At 49.9% G+C, this 20,628-nt stretch overlaps 1 protein-coding gene across 2 annotated transcripts in view; it reads right to left on the bottom strand.

The window, feature by feature from the left end:
- The window catches only part of FRAS1 (Fraser extracellular matrix complex subunit 1), a 244,094-nt gene that overhangs the window by 78,189 nt on the left and 145,277 nt on the right, over window positions 1–20,628 (bottom strand). For both annotated transcript variants that reach the window (XM_045536898.1, XM_045536896.1), the window contains exons 21-29: window positions 17,053–17,205; window positions 16,686–16,832; window positions 14,076–14,222; window positions 11,669–11,809; window positions 10,646–10,786; window positions 9,067–9,207; window positions 7,740–8,010; window positions 3,538–3,622; window positions 603–929 (exon numbers count right to left, since the gene is read on the bottom strand). In XM_045536898.1, coding sequence (XP_045392854.1) covers window positions 603–929; window positions 3,538–3,622; window positions 7,740–8,010; window positions 9,067–9,207; window positions 10,646–10,786; window positions 11,669–11,809; window positions 14,076–14,222; window positions 16,686–16,832; window positions 17,053–17,205 — 1,553 coding nt within the window. The remainder of the gene's footprint in view (window positions 1–602; window positions 930–3,537; window positions 3,623–7,739; window positions 8,011–9,066; window positions 9,208–10,645; window positions 10,787–11,668; window positions 11,810–14,075; window positions 14,223–16,685; window positions 16,833–17,052; window positions 17,206–20,628) is intronic.

Genomic DNA, 20,628 nt, shown 5'->3' with positions numbered 1-20,628 from the left:
GTCACAGCATGGCTGTGTGTGTTATTATGTGTAGATGTATGCACATGTACCTGCATATTCACGTATGTAGATGTCCTACTTTTTCTCTTAGTTTACCATGAACAAGTAACTGATGTCATTTAAGGAAGACTCAGTCTCTCCATTTCTTTTTTTCGTCCGTCTACCGACCTGTCCTAACCTCTCCACCCACCCATGTTCAGGAACATTCAGAAAGCGCCTGTTACGAGCCGGCTCCTTTGCTCGGGGCCTGATGTATACAAGCCTGTGTGAAGCAAAACTCTGACTTCAGAGCTTAGAGTCTAGAGGGAGAGACAGACACACAAATACTCAGACTGCTCCACAAGTGACATTTTTTTTTGTGGCAGTAGGTCAACAAGTAAGGTTCAAAAATGTCCCATTTTGTATAGGACACAGGGACAGGTATTTCAAAACCTACTCTGCCATCTGTACAATGCATGCTCAGTTAGCACCTTCACAATGGGTTACGTCTGGATAAACCAGTAACTACCTGTATCTTAACCTCATGAGTACTGTCCAGTAGCATCTTCAGTCGAACGTCACACCCAGGTGCGAGGAAACCGCAACTCTGGGGCGACACATACCTCGGGCACGGTCCTCACGCGCAACAGTATGTTCCGGAAGGAGTGTCCGTCGCTGGCCTGCAGGACCGCGGTGTCGGCTGTGCCGTCTGAGCCGTCGTGAGCGTAGCGGAGGAGGCCCCTGGACAGCTCTTCCAGCTGGAACTGGGACACAGGGGCTGCCGGGGACCGACGGGTTCGCAGCAACTGGCCGTGACGTGGCGGGTCGAGCACGTGGACGGCCACGTCCTGTGGGTTGTCATCGTCCCGGATGTCAAGCAGCTGGGTGGTGATGGTTCCCGTCTCTCCTCTGCCAACGTGCAGAACCTCATTTCTCAGCACATAGGGGGCCTGCGGAGTTGAAGGGAAGGAGGGGATGAGTCACTTAGCAGGGAAGGAGCACAATCCCGTGGACTAGGTCTGACCGCTGTGTCTCTGCGTTTTAAGAAACTCCAGGTGCTCCGGCAAAGTGCCGAACTGCTCCACGGGGAAAGCAGTTGTCAGGTGTGGTCAGTCACAGTGATCGCAGCAACTGAGGCCACTCAGCACCTCTGGAGTCTAGACATTTCTCAAGCCACTTCAAGACTCGATGAGAGGCAACTGATGAAAGCTATTTGCTTCTAAATCTCTAATGTCTAAGCTACCTCGATTCACGCTACATCCCACGAGAGACTAACGAGAGGTATGGAGGTTTTGGACTCATATCCAGGAGGTAAGACTGCAGTACAGGCTGGCCCCGAGTGAGCCACTTCTGCGTTCTGCATTCACGCTACTTCTGGTCCCTGTGGGTAATTCTCCCCAGGCTCTCATCCAAATCGTTATGACAGAGTCTCTCCCCAGCTCGGGCTGTGAGGCCTGACAAGCCCAGGTGAGGACGGGGACCACCTGGTCCTGGTTAATCCACGCGGCACTGCTGATACAGTAAAATCTGACACGTTTTCCTCAGGATTGCCAGCTTTCCTCCTGCCAACTCGAGTAAGCAGATAAAACATTCTTTCATAAAGATAAAAGTTAATGAACCACAGCAGAAAAAAAAAACAAAAACCTCTCATCCCCCAGAGACAAAAATTTGAGGCCAGAAGCCAACGAAAACATTATCTCAGTTTTTAATACTGTTTGAACTTCAAACATTTAGGACTTTTCTCAACACACTGCCTTCTTTAATCCAAATGATTGTTTTTGTTTTTCTAAACTACCCAAGCACCCTCCTGGCCACCTGGAAATTACAATCTCCATTAAAGTCAAGTCTAACTAATGCATCATTATAATCACATAGTAGGAAATTGCATGGTAGCTGCTCAGAATTCACAAGTGAGGATTCTGAAGCTGTGACTCTATATATGGGAATGAATGGCCCTTCATATTCGGAAAGAGCAAAGGTCAAAGGTGATGTCAAAATCCATAAATGGAAAAGACTAAACTAACTTACATGAGAGAATCTCAGGGAGACTCAAGACCATACTGAAATATCACAGAAATTTAAAGGAACAAAAACAAGTTAAAATTCTTTTCTAAAATTCCATTTTTTAAAAGTTAAAAATGATAAAAGTTTCTCAAATAATAGATAAAATGAAAACGTGTCCTCATTATCTACTCACTCGATTACAGGAAAACAACCACACACAAAACTCAGGGAACCGTGGGAACCCTCCATCCCAGACCAGGGAGACCTGCCAGTATCTGCTGTTGGTCTTTCAGTGGAATAATGATATCAGCCCAGACAAAAAGAACAAAACACAACTTCTGCGTTTAAGGACTGAGAAACATCTAAACCAGTAAGTCCCAAGACTGCTGTGGACCTTGGCCTGTATTCACAGAAATCACATGTTCTGGCTCTAATTAAAACAAAATTTTACTTTTGTGCACCCATGAGATCAAATTAACTTGGGATCAATTTCTAATCATTCCTGACTAAGTTATCCCTGATGTGATAATACCATCCAGAAGACCTGAACTTGGTTCTCGATACCACTGAACTTCTGGTTCAAGTCTATGCTGTTATCCAATAATCCACGGCCTTTTCAGTTTTGGACCAAAGATAAAACAGTTTCAGAACAATACTCTGGTGTCCCTCCTTGAATCACGACTGACACAACACTGACGTCTCAATAGCGAGGTGGTTCTGGTTCCCCAGGAGGTTCCCACCCCAAGCGATTTCTTGCTTTTCACAACGTGTGGCTGCACCTAGTTCTCTATTCTCTGCACATTTCGGCTGATCAACCCTCAAGCCCAGTCCTCAGGGCGTCCACCCTCCATGTATTCCGGATGCGTAAGCAGAACTTGACAGAAATGAGCGATGAGAGGTGAGTCTGCAGAGCCACCACGCCGAGCTCTGCAGCCTCTACCGTGACGTCCCCAGGCCTGGGTTTATCTGTGACCACACGGCTCCGCATTTAAGTCGATCCTTCATAAAATGCTCTGAAGACAAGTTCCACACACCCGAGAGAGATGTTTTGCTACAACAAACTCATTTACCTGAGAATAAGGACAGTCATAACCACAGAACAGCCTCAAATTATTCCAAAAGGCAGTGTCAGATTCAGCATAATAACGAAGGCGTCATTGTGTGACGGTTCAGACACAGACTCTGCAGTCAGGCTTACTGGGCACAGATCCTGACTCTGTTTATCAGCTACGTCACTCACGGACAAGCTGCTCAGCCTCTCTCTGACTCAGTTTCCTCATCTGTAAATTGGGGATAATCATACCCCATGGCATCGGCATGAGGATTACCTGGGTTACGTACAGGAAACACGAGGAAGAGTCAACAGACGTATCTGTGATTATCGCTGCTGCTGCCATTACCCGAAATACTGAAAACTACTCCAGGGGCATTTCATGAGGAAACTAAGATTAATTTAGCTCAATCGTTTTTGCTAAAACAGAAGAAACCTCGGTTTGCGCTTTAGAATCAGATCAGCAGGCAGTGAAATTATTCACGGCTCGGCACCTTGATTACCTGTGTTGAGAACGCTTGTACGTTGATCGGCTGCGGCTCAGAGGAGAACTGCTGGTCGCTAATTTTCAGGGAAAAGTAACCTTTCCTAAAGAAGTCCCCAAGAAAAAGATGAGAAAATACAATCATCATATTAGCCTTTAGAAAGGTAAGGATTAAAAATATTTTCAGATTAGGCATAGATAAGAATTTGGATCAAACTGCTATAGCAATGGAACACTATAAATAAAAAGTACCAAATGAAGATGAATAAAGTGAGATACAGGCAAAAAATACTGTGTTCTTAGATCTCATTATAACATAATAATAATTATGTCAATATTTTGTTTCCTATTTTTCTAAAGTGAATCTATAAAAGGCTGAACTATTAGTTGTCAGGTGGAGACAGGTTAGTAGTATATTACAGGCTACTGGTTAAATTGAAGAATGGAAAGGAATCTTTTTTTTAAATTTATTTTTTATTTTTATTTTTTGAGACAGAGTCTCTGTTCCCCGGGCTAGAGTGCCATGGCGTCAGCCTCACTCACAGCAACCTCAAACTCCTGGGCTCAAGCGATCCTCCTGCCTCAGCCTCCCGAGTAGCTGGGACTACAGGCATGTGCCACCACGCCGGCTCATTTTTTCTATATATATTTTTAGTTGTCCAGATAATTTCTTTCTATTTTTTAGTAGAGACGGGGTCTTGTTCTTGCTCAGGCTGGTCTTGAACTCCTGAGCTCAAACGATCCTCCCGCCTGGGCCTCCCAGAGTGCTAGGATTACAGGTGTGAGGCACCGCGCCCGGCCGAAAGGAATCTTCCATAGTCTCTGATCACCAAACCCTCTCTCCAACTCCTGCCCCTTTGCGTGGGGGAGCCTCCAAGGACAGTGTCCACATGCTGCGTCACAGACGATCCCTCCCCACTGCAGACAGGACTGGGGAGAGACGGCTCACTCCTTCCTGGAAATCTGGAGCCGGCCTGAGAGCCAGTGGGCAGCCAGTCTCACCGTCTGACTGTGGCACCCAGAGTCCCCCTCGTGGATGGGGGACAAGCCTGTCTGCCAGAGCGAGGCGAATGGCCCCTTGGCGGAGAGACCCAGACGAGAGCAGCTCAGCTTGTGGACCTGCCCTGGAGCACGGCTGCCTTGGTGTCTGAGGTCTGAGTCTCTCCTGCAGTGTCACAAGCCTTTCTCTTTTGCTGCATCTGGTTTCAGCTGACCTCCATTACCAGCAACCAGAGTCCCGACTAATAACAATGCAAGGCTCACTCTTTGCTGTGGTTCTTGTCTCCTGTAAAACTGCTGTTCCGGGAGCTTCAGAGAGTGCAGGAAGGGAAGGTAGGAGTGTCCACCTTCACAGCCAAGCCAAGCCCAGAGCTCACCGCGCTGGTGAGACGGGTGATTAATCTTCTACGGGAATTCTTGAATTCTGGCCCATGATAGGGACCATTGTTTTAAAGGTTCTTTCAAAGGTATTCTTGGAACTAACTACTTATCCGTGAAAGAATGTGGAAGAATCTGAAAAGCATTACGGCAAAAGCCAGAAACAAAAGACTACACACCGATTCTGCTCACATGACGCTTTAGAAAGGGCAAAATTAAAGGGGTGAAAAACAGATCAGTGGTTTCCAGGGACTTGGGAGAAGGGACTAATCATAAAAAGGAGATTTTTCTGAGAGAGGGAACTGCTTTATGTTACTATTTTGACCATGGTTGTGGTCACAGGACATCGAGACTGTACACGTTTGTTAACAATCATATACTCTCGAATGGGGAATTCTACTGAATGCAAAGTATACCTCAAAATAAACTAATTTCTTTTAAAAAAGGTATTTTGGTCTTCCTTCCTCTTCTATCCTCCCTTCATTTTCTGCCCCATTTAAATCCTGCCCTTCCCACCACCTTCAGGCTTCAAGAGGAGGCAACTGAGGAAAGCAGCGGAACGAGCCACAGGGGGTCACTCCCAGCCAAACAGGGAAAACGGGCTTGGGGGACACTGGGCACTGAGCGTCTCAGTAATGCCAGCTCACCACCGTCACCACAGCTGTCAACACGTCTGCAGCTCGTCTTTTACACCACGGGCCACTCTGATCCCAAAGGAGCTCCATTCCACAGAATTCCAATCCTAAGGAATCACGGTCAGTATCTTCTTGACAACAAAACAAAACACAAACTTACGTGACAGGTTTTGCACTATTCAGAGAATTAAATTATTTCATTTTTTTCTTGAGTTTCTACCAACCTCATTTTACTATTCCTCTCATTCTTGCTTTTGTTTGCATTTTTAAACAAAGAGAATCCAGAATGAAAGTGGATTCTCTAAAGGAGCACTGCAGGAATTTCCTAAACCGCCACTCTCTGTCCTGTCAGGGGAGCGAAGCTAAGATTGTGCAAGAAACCAGGCGAAGAGGAGTTATCTTGACAAGAGGGTTAGCTTTCGCTGTCTGTGAAGCTTTATGCTTTTCACCAGCGGTTCCCAGACGAACGGCCACACATGCAGAGCTCCGTGGCTCCGTGTGTGTGTACACGCACACGGGCATGTGTGGTGGAAGTACTTGGGAACAACACTTGCAGCAAACGCGCTCGCAGGACTCCAGCGACCCTACAGCCGGTCTCGGCCACGCCCCAGTCTGCAAGCCGGAATCTGCTGCATCCGCTGGGGGCGCTTTCTACGCTACTTTGCCAAAACCCGACACCCCTTTGAAGGCCCAGATCAAAGACCACCTCTCTCCTCTCACCAGGTCTTCCCTGGCATCCTCAGATAGTTACGACCTCCTCTTCCTCTCTACCCTCAACGTGCGAAGAGCAGACCGACCACGTGTTACTGCACACCTGCCTCCTTCCACGCTGAAGACGTGCGCCCTGTGCCTGACCCCCACCTCGGGCCTGGAAGCTTCCCGAGCACCAGTCTGCTCTGCCGTCTCAGGCTTTGTGCTCAGGAGGTGCCCACTAGCTATCTGTTAAATCAATAATAAGACTTGATCGTTCTAAAATGAAAACAGGAATGTAGGAGACAGAGCAGGGATTTGAAGAGCAAGTCTACGGCATCACACGCCAGAGCTTCAAGCTCCGTCTAACCCTTGACCGTGGAAACAGGCCTGTTGTTCCTAGTGTGTTAGGGAGGAGGAAATTATCATGGTTAAAGGCTTAGGTTGTACAATCAGAGTCTTGGCTTGGAGTCCCAGCTTTGCACTCACAGGTTGCAAGCTTTGGGGCAAGGTTACTCATACTCTCGAGGCCTCAGTTTCCTCGTCTGTATACCAGGAACATGACACACACAACTCACGTGAAGTGCTTAACACGATGGCTGGCTCAGCGTTAGGCTCAATAGCTGTTAGTTGTTCTTATTCCTGCAACGTGGTCTCCTGAGGCTAGTGGCACCAGCAGCTATTAACCACAATAAAGACAGGGCCACCTGCTTTCTCCCCACCTGTCTCCCAGCCCAAACTTCAAAAAGGAAAAAAAAACAAAACCCTCAAGTGTAGCGCTGACAGCAGAAAATATTCACTGTGTTCTTATCACATTCGTTGGATTTCAGTGCCTTGTTTATGCACACAATCTATGCTGAATTATCTGCACTAGTGAAGCAGAGCAGGGTGAAACACAATCCAGGAGGCTAATCGTGGGGACGCATGCTCTGATTTCAGTTGAGTAGATTACTCTGCTAATTATCTGGCTATATTTGCCTGGGCTCGTGTTAACATTCAGCTGCATTCCTGAAGCGTTTGTCAGCTGGGGTGGGGAAAACGCCAGAAATACGCTAGGCATCTGGGGAAAATTGGATCGGGCTTAAAAATTAACCACAATTAATCCCATAATGTGGAGGATACGAAGTTAACTGTCACTCTAAGTTTCCTTCCAACTCTGAGATCCTAGGGGCCACACGACACCTCTCTCTGCCCCCGCTCCCAGCCTATCACCCTAACTTTGGAGGACATAGTCGTGGCTTCTGGGGATGTAACCACTTGTCTTTCTGCTGGGCGAAAAATCTGGATGATTGTACCAGGAATTTTCCTGTGGCATCAGAGAATTACCCATCGTTATGCGATGAAATGAAAACGCCTCAGACAGAAGCACACTCTCCGAGCAATTGCAGGGAAACGAAGACAGGCAGCTGAGAGCGTCTGGTGCTTCTGGAGGATCGATCTCCCCGGACGAGGGGGGACAGCCACTGAGAAGGGGGGTTGCTTTAAAGGGAGCAGGGACAACAGCCGCACACCGAGTCACCTGAGTTTTTCCTTGCTGTGCACAAAACGCACTTTCTTCTCGTTCACATCTCTCCAGCTGAAACGGCCGGCCCTGCCCAGCTGAACCTCCCTGCCGTTCCTCGCCAGCACCAGCTGCCCGTTGGTGGGGGTGCTCACCACGTGGAACAGGAGGTCGTCCACGCTGCCCCCCCGGCCTTGGACGTTCAGGAGGAAAAAGTCCAGCGGCTTCACCGAGCCGATGGGCAGCGTCAGGGAACCGTTCACATGAAGCCTGGGGGGGTGTGTTTTGCCTGGAAAACACACGAATCCGAAGGTTAGGCTTGGTGCATTTGCTGATTAGTGCTCAGGGGTCCCCGACCTATGGTGAGTTGTATCATCACTTCATTAGATATCACAATGTCATAACAATAGAAATCAAGTGCACAGTAAATGTAACGTGCTTGAATCAGCCCTAAACCAGCCCCCCACGCCCACCCTGGGTCCGAGGAAAAACCGTCTTCCATGAAAGTGGCCCCTGGTGCCAAAAAGGTTGGAGGCCGCTAACTTCGGTCATTTCCTTTTAGACCACCTCCTACAATTTCCAGAGAGAAAACTCGAGAACTGAAAACGTTTGCCCACGCGAAACTTACACACAAATGCTCAGAACGGCACTATTCATAGTAACTCACAGTTGAAAACAACTCAAATGTCCACCCATCGATGAATGGGAAAACAAAATTTGGTATATTCACATATTACTCATCCATAGAAGAAAAAGGAACGATAATTGCTGCAATATGGGTGAACCCATGCTTCTCTGCATTAAAATTTGCTTCTCTTTGTTGTTTAAGGCAGAGTGTCCACTAATGTGCCTGGAGAGAAAAGCTCATTCCTTTAACATGTCACCTTGTTCTCAATGGCAAACAGGGTGGCTTAAAATCCGTCCACTGCACGTGTGCACCCAGTGGGGGCTCCGCGTGCTGCTCGTTATTTATTATAATTTATCTCCACTGCAGCTTGGCATAATCAGCTCCAAAGGCTTAGACAAACATAAGTCCATAAATTAGACATGTAAATACAGCATACGTGTAATTTTCTGTGACTGCCTATGTTCAGGAACATAGCTATGCTTTATGCCAAATTTTCTATCCAGTAGCTGTGGCTTTTAAAGCATAGATCGCTTCCTTTTCTCTTCCAAAGATCACAGAAGTTGAGTTTTCCCAATTTTCCACATTCTGTAAAGAGTCCCTTATTCCTTGGCAGCACGAGGAGTTTCCTTTAGATCATACGAATCAGTCACGTTTGTGAACTCAGCCTCCGCAGAGAGAAATGACCAGTGAACTGCCCAGACCAAGAGAAGCACTTACCGGCACACGATTCGTTAGCGGGGTGGGCAGAGAGGCCAGGGAGGCAGCTGGAAACGCAGAGGCCGCTCTGCAGCAGGAACCCGCGGTCACAGAGGTGACACCGGTCCCCGCGGCTGCACTGCAAGCACCCCCGAGGGCAGGCTGTCGAGGAAGGACATGCTAGTGAGCACCGCGAAGGCACAGACACCAGCCAGGACCACCAGGGCAAGAAACGAGGGGACTGCGGACGGACGAGTTAGGGTGCAAGCAACAACCATCCCCGAATGGAACAAAAGGGAATTCCAACCGGTTCCCTACAGAATTTCCCAGGCAGCGGATCCACCCTGAGAAGGAACCTAACAGAGAAGAGCTCTCCCTGCTCACAAACGCAGCACGTGAATGGGCTGTTTAGAGTTGACCGCGTGGACGTGCACGAGAGGCCGCCTCAGCGATGGAGTGCACAGGCTCCTTCTGAACATCCTTCTACCACTCAGCAGCCGCCCTGGGCAGGTTCTGTGAACACCCTGTGCCATGATGTCCTCGTCTTAAACGTGGGCACAGTGACAGCCCCAATGCGAGTGACTGCTGGGAAGATCACGCGTGTTATAATGCGCCTTGACTAGAACAGGGCCTGGCACAGAAAGGGCTCAGGTGTGCTGCCACCACTGCACCTGTGACAATGACGATGATGACGATGATGAGTACTAGTAGCAGTAGGATTTTAAATGCATGAGGAGATCCACATATTTAAAGGATCATCAGATTATTTCTTTGGTTCACGTGAATAATCTTCTATGACTCGAATGTTTACTACCTAATTTTTCTGCGTTCTTACTTGAGATTTTGTTGTAAAGAAGCTGCACAGTCTAGTTCAAAGGGCCCTGGATTGGATTCAGAAAACTCGAGTTTCGTATCTGATCTCATGTTGTTCTGATTGACATTTTTACGTCTTTTTTCTTCACTTGTGAAACAGGATCCCTAGTGTCTGCCACACGTCACCAAGTCACTGTGAATATTAAACGAGGTGACGCGGACGGCAGAAATCTGGTGAGACGGAAGATGCTGGGCCTGCCTCATGGTGTCATCATGGAAGTCAGGTATTGGGGCTGGTGGACCAGGTTTTGATAGAAACGATGAGGACAGACTGGGAAACTCTCACATAATCCAGTGGACAATGAGATTAGGGCTTTGGCTTTAACTTTAGTTTAATAATAAAAGCCCTAATTTATCTCACCAAATAGTCCCGCAAAATCTATTCTTCAAGGACAATATGCCCCTATCAGAATCGCGGGAGCTTCAGTCTAACAGTGAAAATTCTGCGTCCGCGTCAGTGTGGCCGATGCCCTCCCAGCGGGGCCCTCCCCGTAGTTCAACATAAGCTTCACATTCCACAAAATACTGGCTTTGCTTCCGTGAGAATCGTTAGGGATAACACTGATTTGTGCAAGAGAATTACTGGCCTGCACCCCTATGTCCTCTCTAACCAACATGGCGGATACAAATGGAGACCCACCATCCTCCTGGCCCTCCATTCTGCTTCCAGTTTCAGATGCCCTTGGCCGCCTCAGGGTCAGCACAGCTGACTCGGCCTCCAAGTTACCTGTGCATTCGTGCTTCTCGTGGTCTGTGAAGTAGCCCGCCCCACAGTCCTGCACACACCGGGCTTCCAGGAGGAGAAAGGGCCCCTCGCAGCGGGTGCACTCGTGGGGACCCTGGCACTGCAGACAGTGGCTTCCGCAGCCTGAAAGACAAAAGTCCAGCACACAGAACTCTGTGTGGCCTTCCCAGGGGGTCCCGGCCCTTGTGGGGGGGCAGCAATAGGGCCCGGTGTCCTGGGCGAAGCGCTGTCAGAGCACCCCAGGAGCCGGGTTCTGCTTGTGACTCCAACACCCACTGGCTGGGTGGCCTGGGACTGGTTCCTCTACCTCCCTGAGCTTCAGTGTCCTTCCCTATGAAATGGGAGTGGAAACACAGTCCCACCCACCTCCCTGGGCAGAGATCAAATTACATAACGGAAAATGTTAGATAAACTGGAAAGTAATTGGCAGATAGCAATTGTTATTTAGTAATTGGTCCTTGGCTTTCGGTATTGTTTTGCAGAAACGTCGATCTTTCCTGACTAACCAAGTCTGTCATCAGTCTCCCAGTGATGCTTCTAGAACGCTGTCTGTGCACGTTTGGTGGGGATTCCAGGGTCTGAGGACTCTGTGGTGTTGCAGTGAGGCTCGGGGTACTGGGCCAGACAAGGTGATGGTGAGGCATACGGGGCACAGAGGGTCGAGGGCAGACGGTGTCATGGCACGGTCTCGTGCGAACACCCGGGACACACAGACCTTCCCAGATGGAGGTCAGGGTTGCTCGGTTTTTAACAAAGTCCGAAAGCAACAGCCAACACCTCTCTGTCCGTGTGGCCAGATAGGCCCGAAGGTCCCCTACTGGCCTCAGATTTTGGCAAAGGCTGTTTTAGGGCTTGGGAACAGGAAAAAGGAAAACTTCCATGACAACAAAGCCAGCTCCTGGGAAAGAAACCAGGAAGTGGGTCAAGCTGCCGTCGGTCTTTCCCAGAACAGGACAGACAGCGGCGGCCGAGGCTGGGGAGCAGGGCGGGGCCCCCGACACTCACTCGTACAGAGACCCCCGTCCCGGTAGAACGAGGGCGAGCACTGCTCCACACAGGCCCCGTCCTGGAGCGCGTAGCCGTCCATGCACTGCAGGCAGTCGGTCCGCAGGGGCCCGGCGCACCTGTCGCAGCTCCAGTCGCACTCTAGAGAGAGAGTCCGCGTGAGCGTCGCCTCCCGCCTGTCCTCCCTCAACCCCAGGGGCTACTTTACGAGGCGCCTGTCTGCAGCTGCAGACTGAACTGAGGACAACAGGAGAGAGGTGAGGTACGCGAGCTCGGACAAGGTTCTGCTTGCAGCGGTACGAACGCGTCTCTGAACTTTACTGTCTCCTGATTACGTCGGACGCAGGCACGTGGGCGTTCGCCAACACAGCAGCGAGAGCCAATGACACCAGAATTAAAGGGGCATAAAAGAAACCATCCAGAAGGGCTAACTGAAGCCACAGGAGGTCTCAGCTGGGGCTGCAGAACTGACGTGTTGACGTGTTCACTTGCTCAACAGCCGCTGTGGGGTGTCACCAAACGGGGAGGAGGGTATGAAAAAGGTGGGTGCAGACCCTGCCCTCGAGGGGCTTCTGTTCTAACGGAGTCAAACCTTGGACCTGTACCCGGATAACCCAGGGGGACCGAGAGAAACACAGACGACCAGGCTCAGCGGCAGCCCCAGCACGTCAGTCTCGGGCTGGCTGGGGTTGGCGAAACCTGCGGCTCCTAGTGTTTCTGTCACTGTGATCGTTATGCCGGTGTTGCCGTTGCTGTTATCTTTAACGGCTCAGGCCATTCTGATGCAGCCAGAAACTCAGGTTTGGGAGCCCGTGTTCCGGCCGATAAGGTGAATCCTCCCTGCCTGGAAGACGGGCCGAGATAGGCTAAGTTCGTGGGTTTTGAAGTGAAGCAAATCTGTATGCCAGTCATGGCTTTATCCTACGTACTGTCCTTAAACTTTTGAGCCTCAGTTTTCTCATCTTTAAAACAGGGATAAGAACAGTACCCACTGCATAAGGCTATTGTGAAGCTTACATGAAATAACGAAGGTAAAGAATTAGCACAATATGGCACAGTGCCTGGCAATACAGCAACAGCTCAACAGATATTTGGGGCTGAACCGTTTTTCTTGGGGACATGTCTCCACTCAGGGCACCTCAGTCCCTCCTTCTCTGGCCACCAAGAAGCTGGAGAAACCTCTCACTAGCCACCTTTTCTCTAACTTGATACAATATTTCTAAGTCCCACAGAGGCAGGTAAATGTGCAAGACAGCACACACGCCTCCAAGATTTATTAAGTTAATCCCACGAAAACAGAGCCTTGGAATCTGCCAACATCGTTATGAAATCATTTACAACAGGCAGGATTTGTGATAGTCTTGTTTTTCACCACAAACTGGCACAGCCGCTGGTTAGAAGGGAAAAACCAGAAAAGCTCCTGTGGTCTCAAGCGCAGCGGACCACCTAAGCTGACGACCACGCAGAATCCTCGGGATGGAAAGTGCAGTTTTGCAGGGCCTTAAAGCACCCCCAGTTTACGCGACAGATGTTTGACCTCCACACCCGAGTTCCAGCTTCTCTGCCAGAACCAGAGCGATGGAGGGAAATGCGGAAGGAGAAGGGAACGAAGAAGGGGAACACACAAGATCAAGAAAAACTTGTTCTTTCCCTGCTCTAAGCCTTGCTGAGCCCCGCCGCTCCAACAGCAAGAATTTCAGCTGGTGGAGAGCAAGGAAAAGGGGGCTTGGTTTGTGACATTAGCTCCTTATGAACCCCTGGAGGACAGGGAGCGTGTTCACTCATTTAAGTATGGGAGGCAGAGACGAACAAATCACACCTGACCTTGTTAACCTTGCAGTCTAGCAGTGCAGGTTGCCAGGGCGACACTGCAGCCAACAACCTAAATCCTCTGAACCGGCCGGTGAGGGTGAGAGAGAACAGGCCGTGGTGAGGATGGCGGCCCGGACACACCCTGCTCCCTCCAGCAGCAGCGGCGGCTACAACCTCCAACCTACTTCTGCTGCACGGTGGGAATGCCAGATCTCCTGTTTCCTCCCCCCGAAAAAAAACCCCCTGGAAAATCTCAATTCTTGTATGTGAATTCTCCTGATTTTAAAAGGCAAACAATGAAAGATTTTAAAGCGCTGGAACATTATTGGGGCTAAACGACACATGCCCACAGCCAAATGCAACCTGAGCATTTCCAGTTTGCCACGTCCGGTCTAGGTCCCAGTCCCTAGCCCAGTGCCTGGCACACAGAAGGTCCCCAAGATTACTGCTTAATAAACGCAGGAAAGAATGAACGCATGCATCAGAGAAAGTCAAAACCCACGACGACTGGCCTTTTCCCAGGGTGGGGGACTAGACGTCTACAGAGAGGTGTCTGAGTAAAAGCACAACCTGTACGATTCAGGAGGAGCGTCACCTTTGCACGTGTTGGTGGACAAGTCGAGGTAGTACTGCGGGGCGCAGCCCTCGGACCGGCATTCCCCGAAGAGCAGGACCTTGCCGGGGTCTCGGCAGGAGGTGCAGCCGGCCTGCGAGTCGCAGCTCCGACAGTGGGCGTCGCACGCTGCGCAGACAGGAAAGAAAACGGCCGGATGATTGGGACTGCAGTCACCCAGGCACCGAGCAGACCCACACACCTGCCCTGCAGGCGCAGAGCCTTGCTCCACCTGTCCTCTCTTTTTTTTTATTTGAGACAGAATCTCGCTCTGTCACCTGGGCTGGAGTGCCGTGGCGTCAGCCTCGCTCACAGCAACCTCAGACTCCTGGGCTCAAGCAATCCTCCTGCCTCAGCCTCCCGAGTAGCTGGGACTACAGGCGTGAGCCACCGCGCCTGACCCATCCTGTGAGTTTTAGATCTATATGGTATCAAAATGCATCGCACAATGTAGGAAAATTACCTTCCTGTAAAATAAAAAGAAATAAAGTGCTATTGTCTCACCTACAAGGAAAGCTATTGCTATAAAATATTCATTAGAATATGTGGAGTGGTAATTTGAGGTCCAGGAAAATTTTAAACGGGATTTTCAATTTGGGAATAATTAGAAAAGAATATTTTTAACTGTTGGAAGCTTATATGAAACTAAATTTTTATCCTTTTTTTTTTTTTTTTTTAACTAGGATTACTATGTGTAGTGTATCTTAATTTCGGCAAAGTGTTTGACAGATATTCCAAAGATAAACTTGTGACTTTAAAAATAAAGTAGGGCCTAGTCGTGGTAGGTGGTTATGAAGATGGTTGAAAAGCATATTCAGGGGCTCACGCCTGTAATCCCAGCACTCTGGGAGGCCGAGGCGGGAGGATCGCTCAAGGTCAGGAGTCCGAGACCAGCCTGAGCAAGAGCGAGACCCTGTCTCTACTAAAAATAGAAAGAAATGATCTGGACAGCTAAAAATATATATAGAAAAAATTAGCCGGGCATGGTGGCACATGCCTGTAGTCCCAGCTACTCTGGAGGCTGAGGCAGAAGGATCGGTTGAGCCCAGGAGTCTGAGGTTGCTGTGAGCGAGGCTGACGCCACGGCACTCTAGCCCAGGCAACAGAGCGAACTCTGTCTCAAAAAAAAAAAAAAAAAGAAATAGATATTTTAAAAGAGAGAACCAAACACAAATGAAAAATTCATCAAAAGAATTACAAAATACAGTTGAAAGCTTTAACAAGAGACCAGGCAGAATAAAGAATTTAAGAGCTTGAACAGGCCTTTTAAATTAACCCAGTCAGACAAAAACAAAGAAAAAAATGAACAAAGACTTTAAGAAGTATGTACCCCCTAAATCTATAAAAATAAAAATTAAGAAAAAAAAATCTTCCTTTTGGTCCAAAAAAGGTTTTTAGCTCTGGTATCTCAACAGATGATGTAAAAGGGTGAGTTCCATATAACTTCATTTCAAAGGCAAATCCTTACAAACATCTCAGGGAACTAACAGGAATATCTTATCGTTCTGTCTATAAAATATAAATACCTTTTACCACTTTATTTGCCTCTCATTCCAGGTGATGATGATGACAATAATGATAACAGAATGGTTAATCTATGCTGACAGCTTATTCTCTGCTAGAGTCTGTGCTAAGTGCCACAAAATTAGAACGTACAGCCTGTTAGAATCCCACTTTTACAAAAAAAGAAGCTGAGGCCTAGCGGTTAATTGACTTGTTCAAAGTCATGAAGCCGGTAAGCGGCAGTCAGGATTTGCACTAGTCTCCTGAGGCCACATCCACTCTCCTAACCACTATTCCATAATTCCTTCAAGAAGGTACTTGCTAGAACATAAAATTGAAACATCACCACTGTTTGTAACTGTCATTTTCAAAAGCATAACAAATTTTATTTTCTACAAATGGCACGTTAGTGATTGAAATAAAGTAAGCTGCCTTAGCCTGTCCCGATGTTCCTTCATCTGTAAAGGATTTCCTAATGCTTTTCCATCCAGATTCACCCTTTCCCTAATTTATCCTACCTCTTTCATTGTGTCTGGCTCAAGGTAATTAATCACATTCTGACTTTTTTGAGAAATAAGACATCAATGCACGTAACTCTCATGCAAGACAAAACGACTACCGTTTGGGCAGAAATGGAATGTTCTGCAGCACATAAAGTCTTGTACATTGTCAATATTCAACACATACACGCAGAAGACAAATTAAACCCAGAGAAGTGTTTAGTTCATCGACTGCGTACTAGAGCGAGTGCCACTCTCTGCCCAGGGTCATAGAATTGGATGCCGAGAGAAACTACAAAGATGAAAAAGATTAACACTTTTAATTTTAGATTAGGTAACTAGGACAGAGCAATTAACCTGTCCTGGGTCACACAGCTGGCGTTCACAGAGGAGACGTCCTCCTTCCCCCACACCAGCCTGGCTCTTTGAGCTCAGCGCTTGTCCGAGCTGCACAGCGCTGCCCTCGCAGGTTAGTTCTCCTCCTTTGTAAAGATAAAGGCTGTCGGGTGAGAAATGGAAGCAAGAACCTCACATTTCTCTCAGTGGCCCAAGGGGGCAGGAAAGGAGAGAAGGGTCACGGGGAACCTACGCTGGCAAACATGGCTGTCATCAGGATAGTGCCCAGGGAAGCAGGTGGCGCTGCAGGTGCCGAGGTGGGACAGCAGGAGGCCAGCGTCACAGGAGGAGCAGGAGAACGGTCCTCCTGCCCGGCAGGTTCTGCAGGAGGAGTGGCATCCTGCAGAGGGAACAGACACGGAAACTGAGAAGCCAGAGTCCCTCGCACAGCACTGTCCCAAGTGCTGGTGACCAAGCCCAGCAGGGCGAGCTTGCCCGGCCTTGGGTCCGGCTGCGGCGCTGTGGGGGGCTCGCTTTCCGCTGTCCTCGGGGGGTCCAGCCCCAGCCGCGGCCCCGGAGAACCTCAGGAGGCAGCCGCAGCGCCCGAGCCCAGCACTTACTTTTGCAAGCTCCGCTCTCTGCGTAGTATCCTGATGGACAGGCAGGGACACAGTGGTCCCCAAGCAGCAGGTGGCGGGCACTCTGGCACTGCAGGCAGACGCTCCCGGTGCTGTGGAGGTCGGCGGCACAGCGCCGGCACAGAGGGTGGCAGTCTGGGGGGAGCAGAGAGAAGGCCCGGAGGCTCGTGAGCAGAGTCTGATCACTGCACCGAAGGGCAGAGAGGATTTCAGTCACCGACAGGGCGGCACAGACGGTGACAGTAGCCTGAGGGCAGCTATGCCAGCAAAGCATGAGCTTGGGCCTGTGCAAATCGGGTGTCTGAGGTTTTCAGCAAATGGCCCCACACAGTGACCGAGTTCTCATCCCTTTCCGACTGAACGACCCTCAAGTACCGAAGTGCCATGTGATGGACAGTTGCTCCAGGTACAGGAAGAACTGCCGGAAACAGGAAGATCAGTACGATCAACATCTCCCCAGAGCTCCGGGAACTCGAGAGAAGGGGCCCCCCATTCCTAGGGGCTCTGAGCCCCCCACAAGGCTCCTTCTCACACATGGGGCCTCCAATCAGGGCACCAGTCCCAGCCTTTGGGATGCAGGGGTTGGGGTTAGGAAATCATGGGACTCAGTTGCTGGAAAATTTTAGTCTTTAACTGGAGTTGAAAAGTCGTTGTTACGACCTGATACACAGTTCATGGTGGCTCTGCTGTACCAGCTGGGATTAAAGCTATAAAACAAATTGTCCAGCCGGCATTGCCTCCTGCTCTCACTCATATAACAGTCAGCCTTTAATAAAGAGCTCGCCTGTGTTCAGCTTCAGAAGGTGGCAGCTTCCTCAGTCCTGCTTTCGAGTGGCCATTACCCTTCAGGCCCCACTTACCACCTTCATTCCAAAGGCAAGAGAGAATCCACAAGCCCCGATTACCCACCCAGGGAAAAGGAGTAAAGATCTAGGAAAGCCGAGTTCTGATTACAGGGCCCTTTCATCTCCCCCTGCAGGGTTCAAGTTAGCACTTGCTAACGCGCCAGGCAGGGCCCCGAAACGTCTTGTTTCATTTCAAGGCTTTGTAGATAGAGATTGTAATTTCTAACAACATCTTCACTAAAAAATCCATGTTGGTAAAACAGACTGCCTGCCCCTGAATCCGTTAAAACAGGTCTCTCTCTCTGTACCCTGGTGGCACTTTCTTAATTCCTGATCATTGGCTGTGTCTCCTTGTTGGAGAAGCAGATCTCACTCCCGTGCCCAGCGCCCGCTCACCCACGAGAGACCCTTTCTGGAATCTTTAAGCCACGCCAGAAGTTAAGCCGAAAGAATCCTCCTCAATGATGCGGAATCTTCCAGAAGCAGCACACAAACTAACAGCCCCTGACCTTCCTCTGAACTTCGGGAGTTTCAAATTACAAGCAGCCTTTTGCCAGCATTAGGAACAATTCATGATATCCTGGGAGCCCCATCAATCCTCATTATACCCCTTCAGTAAATTGCCAAGGAAGCGATGACCGTATCGAGGGACATGTGACAGGGAGGTTATTTCCCTCTGATTTGGTGCCTGGTGTCCACACAATGCCAAGCATTTTCTTCTTTTTTCTGTGCCTTCCTCACAGTGCCAGGAGCACAACCCTAGGTGTGCAAAGAGAAACTCAAAAAGCTTTGCAAGTTGCAAGAGCACATGAAGATGAGAGGGTTTTATGCCCACCCAACGATGGGTAAATGTCAGGATTGAAAACCTAGAAAACAAAGCTCCACTGTTTGAAAAGCCACGGCTTCCTCCTCTCTAATGCAGACGCCTGCAGAGCTCTCAGACCCGGGCAGGCGCCAACAAGACCTGCAGGTGTGCGTGGTCTCAGGACTAGGTGTGTGTCACCGGAGTTTCTCTAGTGTGCAATCAGAGAAACGCAGAAGGATAATCACCAGGGGATGCTTTGAAGAGAGGGTGAACAGATCACTGCGGTGTTCTGAGGGTGTAATAAATAAATATTTGCGGATTTGTGTGATCTCAGGGATCTCTGTTTAAATGAGGAGTGTAACGTGTGCTCCTTACTCTGAAGGAAGCTGGGCTGGTCACCGACGTCCTTTCTCGCTCCCCCCACAGGTGGTCTCGCACCTCCTACCTTTCTCAAAGTGACCACCCCCCCTGCCCTCCCAGGTGATCTCACCTACGCCGACAAGCTCGAGCACCTGGGATCCGTTCCTTCCAGTCTCAGAACACCCCCCAGTCCCAGTTTCACTTCATTTCCTCCCATCTCACAGGGTGGACGGGCTAATTCCTCCACCTGCACTCTCCATCCAGTTCTCAACATTATTCCGCCTCTTGTCCCCCATGTCTCCTCACCCTCTCCTGACTTTCTCAACACGCTCCACGCTGACTATGCCCCCAAGCTCGTCTCTGCAACACCCCGTCTCCTGCCTCCCTTCGTGCAACTTCCTGGCCCCCAACTCCCCACCCCACACTCTGCTGTCAACACGGTTCTGCCGTGGTCTTGTTCTCGAAGAGGTCTCTGATGGCCTCGTATGACCACCTCTGCCGACGGCCTCTCGTTCTTTACCTGACCTGCCGTCTCTGCCACTCGAGGCTCTGCTGACCCTCCCGAACCCTCCCTCCTCCCTCAGCAGGTCCCGTCCTCACACCCCTCCTGGCTGGGGTCTCTCTGCCTCTCAGGGTACATGCAGGGATTCTTCGCAACTCGCAACTTCTTCCGTCCTCCTAATCCAGTCTCCGGAGGCCTCGAACCAGACACGGCTGCTGGGTCAGACGTGGCTACACAGACAGGAGCCACGGAAAGGGCCACGAGTCGCAGGGACTCTGAACCCTGCGGGGCCTCTGCTTCCTTCCGTGGATGTATGTTAGGCCACAGATGCGACACGCCACGTTGTGTGACGGAGTGAGTGCCCCAGGGTGATGGGGAAACCAAGTCATGGCACCTGAACACACAGAACAATCAACCTCAGATCGCCCGAAGCACCACACCAATCAGCTTAGCTCACAGTTCCTCGTCACACCGGGGCGGCGACTACCCGAGCTTGGAGGGTTGGACTCCTGTTCACTGACTGCATTCACTCTGTGCTTGAAGGTCACGCCGCACACCAGCCCTACGAACAGATTCATTCCAGAACGGCCATCTGCGTGGGTCTCGTGTGCACCTGTTCATGCAAACCTCCCGTCCCGGGCCTGCCACACACAAGCCCCGGCAGACGACCACTTAGGTAAATATGCCCGGAGGGCCGGTTGACTGATTTTTATTAAACCGTGCTGAAAAGAATAAATTCCTAAAACCTGGGAAACACTTTTATCTTCAGAGGCCTGAAGTCAAAATCACTGTGTAGGAGCGAGTTCCTTGGGAGACCCTCAAAATGAGTAACGGCCTGCAGAGAAAGCAGCCAGAAAGCAGAGCAACGAGGGCTCGCGGACTAACACCAGGTCTGACTCGCGGCGGGGAAGGACGGTTCCCTCGGGCAGCAGCCGGCGGCCCCGGCAGGACGGGCTCCAAGTGTCCGGCCCGCCAGGCTCAAGCCCGGGGTCTACACACACACAGCCCCCGCAGGCTCAAACAGGGACCTTGAGGTTTTATGTTTC

Source organism: Lemur catta, chromosome 24 (assembly GCF_020740605.2).
Source record: "Lemur catta isolate mLemCat1 chromosome 24, mLemCat1.pri, whole genome shotgun sequence".
Lineage (NCBI taxonomy): Eukaryota > Metazoa > Chordata > Mammalia > Primates > Lemuridae > Lemur > Lemur catta.
The sequence above is the reverse complement of the archived record's forward strand: the minus strand, read 5'-3'. Positions and strand labels throughout refer to the sequence as shown.